At 44.9% G+C, this 12,133-nt stretch overlaps 1 protein-coding gene across 3 annotated transcripts in view; it reads left to right on the forward strand.

The window, feature by feature from the left end:
• Positions 1–10,703, forward strand: part of LOC121639674 (agouti related neuropeptide) — a 57,145-nt gene extending 46,442 nt beyond the window's left edge. For all 3 annotated transcript variants that reach the window (XM_041985073.1, XM_041985064.1, XM_041985083.1), the window contains 3 exons: positions 8,819–9,024; positions 10,019–10,116; positions 10,192–10,703. In XM_041985073.1, the coding sequence (XP_041841007.1) occupies positions 8,819–9,024; positions 10,019–10,116; positions 10,192–10,383 (496 nt within the window). In that variant the 3' untranslated portion in view covers positions 10,384–10,703. The remainder of the gene's footprint in view (positions 1–8,818; positions 9,025–10,018; positions 10,117–10,191) is intronic.
• The last annotated feature ends 1,430 nt before the right edge of the window (positions 10,704–12,133 follow it).

Here is a 12,133-nt window from a genome sequence, read left to right on the forward strand (position 1 = left end):
TTGCTCGACGCTGCAGGGCGAGACCGTGGCACCATGGCGAACTTCGATAAGACGCCATGACATCATAAATCGCTATAAATCCCTGAATTCTCATCCAATCCCCATCAGACTTGCAGAGATTAATCAGGATCCGGCCCTGAACAGATCCTTATGACCAATTCCAGACTAGCCCTAAGCCCTGCCCACTTTCAACTGGAAGTGCTTTTTTTCAGACGCCGGGGTCCATCTCCTCAGAAATTAAACTTACGCACTTGAAAGTGCTTCACACCACGTCAAACCCTTTCATGATACCACAATAAAAATCTCAAGTTCCTTTGCCAAACGTAACCTTGGCGAATAGTGGTCCGACGCCATCAAACAGGAAGTACTTGTAACTGACCCATTGTAACGTTGATCTCCACCAAACTCGGCAGAGAGGACCGCGGTCACACCGGGAACTCAGCCACGTTGACATATGCTGCAAAAATTGTAATACGGCTCTATAGCGCCCCCTACAAATATTTAATTGATCATATCTGCCCACTACATTGAGCGATATGGCTGAAATCCAGTATATTGATAGAACTTGGGAGGATGTACAAAAAAGCCTCTTGGACCTATATGATAACTTCAACAGGAAGTCGGCCATTTTGAAAAAATTGTCATTTCTGGGGTCATTTTTGCATGTTTCTTTGCCTTGCATTTGAACGAACTCCTCCTACAGATTTTATTGTATTTACCTCAAACTCAGTCTGAACACTCCAGAGGCATGTGTGGTCAAAAGTTATTGAAAATTTTCTAATAGGACGTGGCGTTCAGCGGCGGCGCCTCATCAAGTTTTGATGTTTCGCCATCAAGCATGGAATCCATTATTTCTGACATACAACACTCATTTTGTACCAAACTGCACATGTTTCACTTCAGTTCCATGCCGACCACATCTACATGTCCAGATGATGTCATCTGGACATTGCTCAACGCTGCATGGCGAGACCGTGGCGCCATAACAAGGTTGGATAAGATGCCATGACATCATTATTCAGTGTAAATCCCTCAATTTTCATGCAATCAGCATCACACTTGCACTGATAGATCAGAGTCTGCTCCTTAACAGATACATGTAACTACTTCTGGTCTTGACCTAAGCCCCGCCCAATTGAAACAGGAAGTGCCTTTTTCCTGCAGCGGGTTCCCTCTCGTCAGGGATTAACCTCACACACTCAGAAGTGCTTGAGATCAGATCAAACCCTTTCATGATATTACAGAAAACAAAACTCAAGTTTGTTCCTCAAGCAAAACATGGCGAATGGCGTCCACCGCCATGAAACAGGAAGTACTTGTAACTGACCCAATGTACTCCTGATCTCCGCCAAACTCGGCAGGGAGGACAGTGGTCAGACCTGGAACTGATTCAAATACACATATGCTGGTTATGTGGCTCTATAGCGCCCCCTATAAATATTTAATCTATCAGCTCCAACCACTGCTTTGAACGACATGATAAAATGTGACATATTTATGTAACATGACAGGACAAACAAAAATGCCTCTTCATGTCCTTATGTTCTCAACACCATAGCCCCGCACCCTGGGAAAAGGAAGTCCCACCATTTTAACCTTTATCATCTGTATAACTAATTCTAACTCATTAATATCATCCTTCATGAACTCATGGTTGAAAATATGACTGACGTCTTACAGCATCATGATTAAAATGGCTTTCTGTGATTGTTTAAATCATTCGCCATTATACAGGAAGTGGCACTAACCCTGCTGTCAGTTGACCAGTTGAGCTAATATTTTCCTGTTCTCATTAGAGTTCCAACCTGAACATGGTCCTACATTAAAACAACTTTACCACCACCTAGTGGCCACGTGGAATTTTTCTCTTGATGAAATCATGCTCCAGTTTGTGGGAATTCAACACAGTTTGTAAGAAACAAGGTCATGAATGCTTCAGATGTCATCACTGGAAAGGCTGAGGTGCAAGTTGATCCTGTCATGATGAAAATCACCTCTTGATGGAGATAAAGTCTGGAAGGTAGGTGTATATGGCTGTGGGCAATAGCGGCTGTGCTGCTGGAGGGAGGTTGCGGGGTGATGGGGCGGTGCAATAGGCCGAAGCGGCGCCAGAGGTGCGAGGGCCTCCAACGCTGCTTGCAGCTTTAATTAGGGTCCGAGCCATACGAAGTATGGCGGGGCCCTATTGTTTTCCAAATGTTTAGTCTCCTAAGCATTTCGACGCCACATTTGACCCCCTAAACACCCATGAAAAGTTGTGAAACTTGGCACACACATCAAGCCCCGCGTAACTCGGATATTATAAGGGCCGCATAAACTTCAATACAAAATTGGCTCAACAGCGCCACCTAGACACCAAAAAAATAACCACATGAATGGGGCTCTGGAACTCTACTTCAACGTAGAAAGACGAAACTCGGCAGACACGTGTAAGACCCCGAGTCCAGCAAAAAAGTCAATGAAACACCTGTTGCCATGGCAATGGGGTGCCCGCCATCTTGGCGTGTACGGCCATTTTTTTGCCATTTTTTGCACTTTACACACATCGTATTTGAACGAACTAGTCTGAGGGGATTCGTGCGACTGACTCCAAACTTGGTGGGAAGTTTCCTGACAAGTTGGGGACCAAACGCTCCTCAAATCTCTCTAATAGCAGAAAGCGTGTAACCGTGGCAACCGGCAGAAAAACGCCTTCTCGCCATGAAAAACGGTTTGCTCATATCTCCATAGGAATAAGTGGGATCTGCACCAAACTTGACAGGATTCATACTTGTGACACCCCAAGTCTACCATTGATGTCAATCGAACACCTGTTGCCATAGCAACGCGGTGCCCGCCATCTTGGATTTCACTCCCATTTTAACGAACTAGTCTGAGGGGATTCGTGCAACTGACTCCAAACTTGGTGGGAACCTTCCTGACAAGTTGGGGACCAAACGCTCCTCAAATCTTTCTAATAGGAAAAAGCGTGTAACCGTGGCAACCGACGGAAAAATGCCCTCGCCATGAAACACGGCTTGCATATATCTCCATAGGAATACGTGGGATCTGCACCAAACTTGACAGGTTTCATACAGGTTGGGTCCTTAACGCGTTACACCACCTGTTGTCATGGCAACATCGGGTGGCGGGGTCCAGGCAGCTCGGACCCGATGGATGCCGCTTGCGGCTTTTATTAGGCCCGAGCACCGAAGTCGGTGCGAAGGCCTGTTGTAATTGCTCCGTTTTTTCCGTATTCTTCTTATTATTTTTCTCCTCAAAAGTAAATCGCATTTTAGGGGAGTTTAACATGCGTGAAAACGCGCCTAATTTTGCGTACCCCCCCAAAGGAATGTGTAAATTTACGTATTTTGGGGTGCTTGGGACTGTTCGGGCAAAATTGAATTGTGCGAAGGCCTGTTGTAATTGCTCCGTTTTTCCCGTATTCTTCTTATTATTTTTCTCCTCAAAAGTAAATCGCATTTTAGGGGAGTTTAACATGCGTGAAAACGCGCCTAATTTTGCGTACCCCCCCAAAGGAATGTGTAAATTTACGTATTTTGGGGTGCTTGGGACTGTTCGGGCAAAATTGAATTAGAGCGCCACCTATTTATGATGCCCCGCCACTGCACGTCATCAATCTTTATGAAAATCGCTACACATATTCTAAATGCTCGGGCAAACAAAAAATCCTCTTGAAGCAAAGCCCGAAAACCAACAGGAAGTCGGCCATTTTCGGTCAAAGTCGCCATTTTGGCGTTTTACTGACATTTTCAAAATCTATCTCCTCCTAGAGATTTCATCGTACCGCTACCAAAATAGCTCAGAATGTCCAGAACGCATGTGTCTTTAAAAGTTATTGAAAGTTTTCTAATAGGAGAAAGGGCATGGAGGGGGCGGGGCCTCAAAGTTTGACGTCTCGCCGTGAAGAACGAAAGTGATATAACTTCCACATAAAACAATGTATCTGAACCAAAATGGCCATGTATGATACCATTCCCATCCTGAACACATCTACATGTCAATATTTGGGTTTTGAATTGGCCACGCCCCCTGGCGACAGGAAGTCATGGTTTTTACTCGAAGACCCCCTTATCTAACGTTTTGGACACAACTAGGTCCAAACTGGGTCAGACAGCAGAAAACAAGTTGGTGATGATATCTGGTGAAAACTGTTGCTCGACGCTGCAGGGCGAGACTGTGGCACCATGGCGAACTTCGATAAGACGCCATGACATCATAAATCGCTATAAATTCCTCAATTCTCATCCTATCCCCATCAGACTTGCAGAGATTAATCAGGATCCGGCCCTGAACAGATCCTTATGACCAATTCCAGACTAGCCCTAAGCCCCGCCCACTTTCAACAGGAAGTGCTTTTTTTCAGACGCCGGGGTCCATCTCCTCAGGAATGAAACTTACGCACTTGAAAGTGCTTCACAACACGTCAAACCCTTTTATGATACCACAATAAAAATCTCAAGTTCCTTCGCCAAACGTAACCATGGCGAATAGTGGTCCGGCGCCATCAAACAGGAAGTACTTTTAACTGACCCATTGTAATGTTGATCTCCATCAAACCTGGCAGGAGGGACCGCGGTCAGGCCAAGAACTCAGCCACATTGAGATATGTTGAAAAAATTCCAATACGGCTCTATAGCGCCCCCTACAAATATTTAATTGATCATATCTCCCCACTATATTGAGCGATATTGCTGAAATCCAGCATATTGATAGAACTTGGAAGGATGTAAAAAAAAGCCTCTTGGACCTATATGATAATGTCAACAGGAAGTCGGCCATTTTGAAAAAAGTGTCATTTTAGGGGTCATTTTTGCATGTTTCTTTCCCTTGCATTTGAACGAACTCCTCCTATAGATTTTATCATATTTACCTCAAACTCAGTCTGAACACTCCAGAGGCATGTGTGGTTAAAAGTTATTGAAAATTTTCTAATAGGAGGTGGCGTTCAGCGGTGGCGCCTCATCAAGTTTTGATGTTTCGCCATCAAGCATGGAATCCATTATTTCCGAAATACAACACTCATTCTGTACCAAACTGCACATGTTTCACTTCAGTTCCATGCCGACCACATCTACATGTCCAGATGTTGTCATCTGGACATTGCTCAACGCTGCATGGCAAGACGGTGGTGCCATAACAAGCTTGGATAAGACGCCATGACATCATTAATCTGTATAAATCCCTCAATTTTCATCCAATCACCATCACACTTACAGTAATTAATCAGGGTCTGCTCCTTAACAGATACATGTAACTACTTCTGGTCTTGGCCTAAGCCACGCCCCCTGGAAACATGAAGTGCCTTTCTCAGACACCGGGGTCCCGCTGATCAGGGATTAACCTCACACACTCTACAGTGCTTCAGATCAGGTCAAACCCTTTCATGACACTACAGAAAAAAAACCTCAAGGTCCGTTGTCAAGGAAAACCATGGCGAATGGCGTCCACCGCCATGACACAGGAAGTACTTGTAACTGACCCAATGTACTCCTGATCTCCACCAAACTCGGCAGGGAGGACAGTGGTCAGGCCTGGAACTGATTCAAATAGACATATGTTGGTTATTTGGCTCTATAGCGCCCCCTATGGTTATGTCATTCGCCATGAAACAGGAAGTGGCTCTAGCTCTGCTGTCAGTTGACCAGTTGAGCTGATTTTTTCCTGTTCTCATTAGAGTTCCAACCTGAACATGGTTCTACATGAAAACGACTATAGCGCCAGCTAGTGGCCACGTGGAATTTTCCTCTTGTTGGAATCATGCTCCGGTTTGTGGGAATTCAACACAGTTTGTATGAAACAAGGTTATGAATGCTTCAGATGTCATCACTGGACAGGCTGAGGTGCAAGTTGATCCTCTCATGATGAAAATCACCTCTTGATGGAGATAAACTCTGGAAGAGTGGGTTTATGGCTCTGGACAAGAGCGGCTGTGTTGCTGGAGGGAGGCTGTTGGCCGATGGGGCGGATCAATAGGCCGAAGCGGCGCCAGAGGTGCGAGGGCCTCCAACGCTGCTTGCAGCTTTAATTAGGGTCCGAGCCATACAAAGTATGGCGAGACCCTATTGTTTTCCAAATGTTTATTATACTTCTAAGCGACACAAGGCCACATTTGACCCCCTAAACCCCCATGAAAAGTTGTGAAATTTTGAACACACATCAAGTCCGGCGAAAATCACAATATTCTAAGGTACGCATACACTTCAATGCAAAAATGGCTCAACAGCGCCACCTAGAGACCAAAGAAATACCCAAATGAATGGGGTCCCAAAAGTCTACTTCCACATAGGAACACGAAACTCGGCACACACGTGCACCACCCCAAGTCGAGCAAAAAAGTCAATCAAACACCTGTTGCCATGGCAATAGGGCGCCCGCCATCTTGGTGTGTGCGGCCATTTTTTTGGCACTTTTTGCACTTTACACACATCGTATTTGAACGAACTAGTCCGAGGGGATTCGTGCGACTGACTCCAAACTTGGTGGGAAGCTTCCTGACAAGTTGGGGACCAAACGCTCCTCAAAACTTTCTAATAGCAGAAAGCGTGTTACCGTGGCAACCGACGGAAAAACGCCTTCTCGCCATGAAACACGGTTTGCTCATATCTCCATGCAAATACGTGGGATCTGCACCAAACTTGACAGTATTCATACGTGTGACACCCCAAGTCCAGCAAAGAAGTCAATCGAACACCTGTTGCCGTGGCAACGGGGTGGCCGCCATCTTGGATTTCACTGCCATTTGAACGAACTAGTCTGAGGGGATTCGTGCGACTGACTCCAAACTTGGTGGGAAGCTTCCTGACAAGTTGGGGACCTAACGCTCCTCAAATCTTTCTAATAGGAAAAACCGTGTCACCGTGGCAACCGACGGAAAAACCCTTCTCGCCATTAAACACGGTTGCTCATGTCTCCAGAGGAATACATGGGAACAGCACCAAACTTGACAGGATTCATACTTGTTGGGTCCTTAACACGTTACACCACCTGTTGTCATGGCAACATCGGGTGGCGGGGTCCAGGCCGCTCGGACCCGATGGATGCCGCTTGCGGCTTTAATTATTATTATTATTATGATCTCCTCGAAGCCGTCTGGAAGTCATGGCCTCTCCAAAGTCCTCCCATGCTCGAGTTTTTGTCTTAGCCCGAAGCCGAAGCCACACTCCGCTTAGCCCACCGACACCCATCAGCTGCTTCTGGAGTTCCACAGGCCAAAAAGGCCCGATAGGACTCCTTCAGCTTGACGGCATCCCTTACTGCTGGTGTCCACCAACGAGTTCGGGGGTTACCGCCACGACAGGCACCGACGACCTTACGGCCACAGCTGCAGCTGGCCACCTCAACAATAGAGGCACGGAACACAGCCCATTCTTTAAGAAAAAAATCTTTATTTATTTGTCAGTACATATCTTAGAAAACACAATATTTGTGCACTACTTTTAAGCACTCGCCAGAAATGGCAGCCCACTGCTCCTAATGTAACTAATGATTTAAGACAGCATAGTTTGTGGGGTTAAGTGTCTTGGTCAGGGCCCACAGTGGTTAAGATCTGTTGCCAGCCTGGGGACTTGAACATTGGTTCTCCAGACTGAAACCCACCTCTGTCACCACTAGGTTACCACCCCCTCAGACTCAATGTCCCCCACCTCACCCAGGACATGGTTGAAGCTCTGCCGGAGATGGAAGTTGAAACTCTTTCTGACAGGGGACTCCGCCAGACGGGTTAGGGTCACTCACCACCAGGAGGTGATCAGTGGACAGCTCCGCCCCTGAGTCTCCAAGACATGCAGCCGCAAGTCCAAGAATACGACTGATCATCGAACTGCAGCCTAGAATGTCCTGGTGCCAAGTGGACATGTGGACACTCTTGTGTCTGAACAAGGTGTTCGTTATGGACAGTCCATGATGAGCACAGAAGTCCAACAACAAAACACCACTCCTCCCAATCACGCCCCTCCAGGTCTTGCTGTCATTGCCCAGGTGGTCATTAAAGTCCCCCAGTGACCCATGTCAGGGCAAGGGAAGTCTGGATCCATTGATTTGAATCATCATAGGGGTCTGTGGAGCCACGCTTTGTCTGGTCCCTCCCCTAGAGTCCTGTTTGCCATGGGTGACCCTACCAGAGGCATTTAGCCCCCAAAAACATAGTTCCTAGGATCATCAGGATGCACAAACTCCTCCACCAGGGTATGGTGGCAGCCCAGAAGAAGCCAGGAATTTTTTATTTATTTTAGTTTTTGGCTTCCACCTTGAGGTCTGACCACTTCTTTTTCATTAGCTCCACCAAAGCGGAGCTCATGTAGCCTATTGAGGGATGTTGGCTTGTCTGTCTGTTCTGATAAAATTTTTAGAAAATGTCAGAAGTGGAATAATGGAACAAGTGTGATTAGATCCAGATCTACTGTCTGATTCTAGGAATCTTTAAAAGATTCTGTACAATGGGGAGGTTGGGATAACCTAACTAAAAAAATGCCCACAAACATGGGCCAGACATCCATTATCAAAACATGCAATGACTTTCATGTCCTGCTTTGCATGGACCATTTATAGCTGGTTTGGGCACATTCAGGGTCGATTCAGGTGCGCACATCTCCATCTGTCTGTGATTTATAAAATGGAAATTGTTTGGAGGTGCGTATGGTTTTATAAGTCTTGTTTTTGTTTTGTTTTTTTTGGCATATGCCTTTTTCAGCTTTTGGGCATACGTACACTTTTAGTTTAGATCTTATGCAACTTTTATAAATGAGACCCCTGGACTTATGGTAACAACCACATTTTAGTTAGTACAACCTTTGACTACGCCTGTTTCATCTTCCAGAGTTTTCTGTCAGAGCAGCCAAGGATTGTGGAAGTTACAGTACAGATTCTTCTTTTTGACATCAAGGATGTTCAGTTGGGTTCTGCTCTGCTGTTGGTCCTTCAGTCTGCTGCAACTCTCCTCCTCACTCGTTCATGGAAACATTCAGCTGGACGAAGGTCCAGGCGCCAGGCGCCGCATCGACACGCCCTACCTGTCTGACATTGGTCAGTAAACTCCTGGCTCATCAGAGCTCTTGAGTCAGATGAAAACCCTCTGACTCAATTGTCAAGTTTTTTCTTTTACTCTAATTAAGCAAAGTTTGAAAAAAGTAACCAAAGTTTGACAGTCATGTCAGTTTTATAATTATGTTAAATCATCAAGTCAAAGTTTGACAACTGAGTCTAATCTTGACAATCATGGTCAAATTTCACAATCCAGCCAAACCACAACCATCGAGTCAAAGTTTGTCAATAGTCAAATTTTGACTTTGTTTGACAGTCAGGACGTTTTACACTCGAGTCAAACCATGACCATTGAGTTAAAATTTTTAAAATCGAGTCAAAGTGTGTTAAGTCAAAAGTTCCTAAATTGAGTCAAAGTTTGAAAATTAAGTCAAAGTTTGAGTTGGTATTCAAACTTTGACTTAATTTTCAAAGATCGATGACTGATTCAAAGTTCAACAGTTGAGTCAAACTTTGACAATCGGAACAGCATGACATTCGAGTCAAACCATAACCATCGAGTCAACTTCAACAATAGTATTAACGTCGACAGTCGATTCAAAGTTTGACAATCCAGACAAAATTTTACATTCGAATCAAACCATGACCATTGAGTCAAGATTTGACAATTGGGTCAAATCATGAACATCGGGTCAAAGTTTGACAGTAGTATTAAAGTTCGACAATCGACTCAGTTTTCCAATTGATTCAATCCATGACCATCGTAACAAGTTAGACAATCAGGTCAAAGTTTCAAAATTGAGTCAAACTATAAATATATGAAGTGAAAGTTTGAACATTGAGTCAAAATTTGACAGCTGAGTGAAAGTTTGATAATCGAGTTGAAGTTCGACTTAAAGAGTTTGTGATGTCCTGATATTTCAACTTAAAATGATCTGAATATCTGTTTTCTGTACAGCTGTACATCTGTCTTTTCTTTGGAACACCTGTGGAAATGCTCAGGTAAACATCAATGTTTTCTGCTTGTGCTGTACAGAAAGAAGCCACGTCCCTGTCCCTGTTGATGAATCTGCCCTGTTATCCTTAGACCCAGTGGAGGACCCCCTCCTGATGGACTCAGGGTCCTATGATGAGGTCCAGTACTGTGATCAGTCTTTTTGAACCTGTGGACTTCCTGAGTTTACCTGTTGATGTGGTTCTGTCCTCTAGGACTCTTCAGCTATCCTGCAGCTTCAGGGTCGCACCATGCGCTCTCCTCGCCGCTGCATCCCACACAAGCAGTCCTGCCTTGGGTATCCTTTGCCCTGCTGTGACCCCTGTGACACCTGCTACTGCCGCTTCTTCAACGCTATTTGCTACTGCCGCCAAGTTGGACACACCTGCCCTTCCAGACGCACCTGACGATTCATCTAGCAACAATAAAACAAAACAATGGCATGTTCTTAGTGCTCTGTGTTCAACATGTTTTGTGAAATAAAGATCTGTTAAAATTGACTGATTTCACTTGCATACAAAGTGTGCTTTTAGAGAACAAATCAGAATGGCTGAATGACATCAGTTGGGCTATCAATCAGGCTAATAGCCTGCTAACAGCCAGGCTAATTGTCAGGCTATCAGTCAGGCTAACAGCCAAGCTAATAGTCAGACTAATAATCAGGCCAACAGCCTTGTTAACAATCGGGCTAACAGCTAAGCTAAAAGTCATACTAACAGCCATGCTAAGAGTTGGACTAACAGTCATGCCAACATTCAGGATAACAGCATGACTGTTACCCTGAATGTGAGCAGGGCTGTTAGCTTGACTGTTTGCCTGGCTAACAGTCAGGGTCTATCAGTCAGGCTAACAATCTAACCATTTTTACAAGGGAGTCTTGGGGTGTGTCCCAAACCGCGCACTTCTATACTTCCAACACTACATTTAAGTGCTTAGTGTGCTGACACAGAAATTTCAGTAAAAACTCTGAAAGCACTGAAAGTACCCGGATGCTGCCCTAAACTCGACCATAAATCTAGTGCGAAACGATGGACACTACACGCACTAAACGGACGCCATCTTGCTGACGTAGCGGAAGGGGAGGGACTTTCAACCAGTTTTTCAGAGCTGGCAGCCACCGACTCAGCGGCACCGATGCAGGCGGAGGCTGTTTTCTACTGATGTAAGTATGAAGTTATTTGATCATAATTCTAATATAAACTATATATAAATAGCATAAAAGTATGATGACATGCAAACACGTATGTTAACCTGATTTTGGATTTTGGAAGAAAAAAACATGCTATTAGGCAGCATGTAGGAGGTCATATACCTTAAAATAAATAAACATACGTTCTAATTCATGTTCAGCCCGAGGAGAATCCTGCGCTGGATGCGACAACGTTTACAGGTGGGGTTAAGTAAGGAGTAAACAAAGTAAAATCAAGAGTTGGAAATTCATTCTGTAAATTAAGGCAGCAGAAGAATCACCGTCCAAAGCTGGTACGTCACTAACGGTAAGTTCACAACGTTAGTGCTCAGTTTGGATCAGCACTTACCCACAAGAGTCACTACAGAAGGTAGAGCTTAGTGTGAACTACACACTACCTTCCAGTGAACTCATGAAAGTGCACGGTTTGAGACACACTCTTGGTCTAAGATGGCAGCAGCAAATACAAAAACACAGTTCCATAAATTACCCAGTTTAAACAATTAAAAATGTTGGTTACAGACTGTAACCCCAGCTTCTTTGAGTATAGGCGCAGCCCTTTAAGGCTATCACTATTGGGTATATCGCTCCACGTGCACATGCAGTACTGAAAAACTTTAGTCCACGCCCACCTGCTGGGTGGGCCCCACCTCAGCCTCGAGTATAAATTAGGACAAGACAGGACAATCGGCTCCCAAAAAACAGCTTTTTCTTCAGCCATTCTAGGAGCCAGTGAGGCCCACAGCTTAGAGGGCTACACCTATACACATAGAAGCTGGGGTTACAGTACGTAACCAAAGTTCTATTTCGTACTGGCTTCGCCCTTTAAGACTATCACTATTGGGTTAAAGGCGAGCAGGATGTAGTCTATGCCTCACTAGGTCCATATAGCACCACGAACATAAACATGCATGACGCAGCCACTGGACATTTCTGAGTTTTTACATGGAGGTGTTGCGAGATGGCTT

The sequence above is a fragment of the Melanotaenia boesemani genome, chromosome 1 (genome assembly GCF_017639745.1).
Source record: "Melanotaenia boesemani isolate fMelBoe1 chromosome 1, fMelBoe1.pri, whole genome shotgun sequence".
NCBI lineage: Eukaryota > Metazoa > Chordata > Actinopteri > Atheriniformes > Melanotaeniidae > Melanotaenia > Melanotaenia boesemani.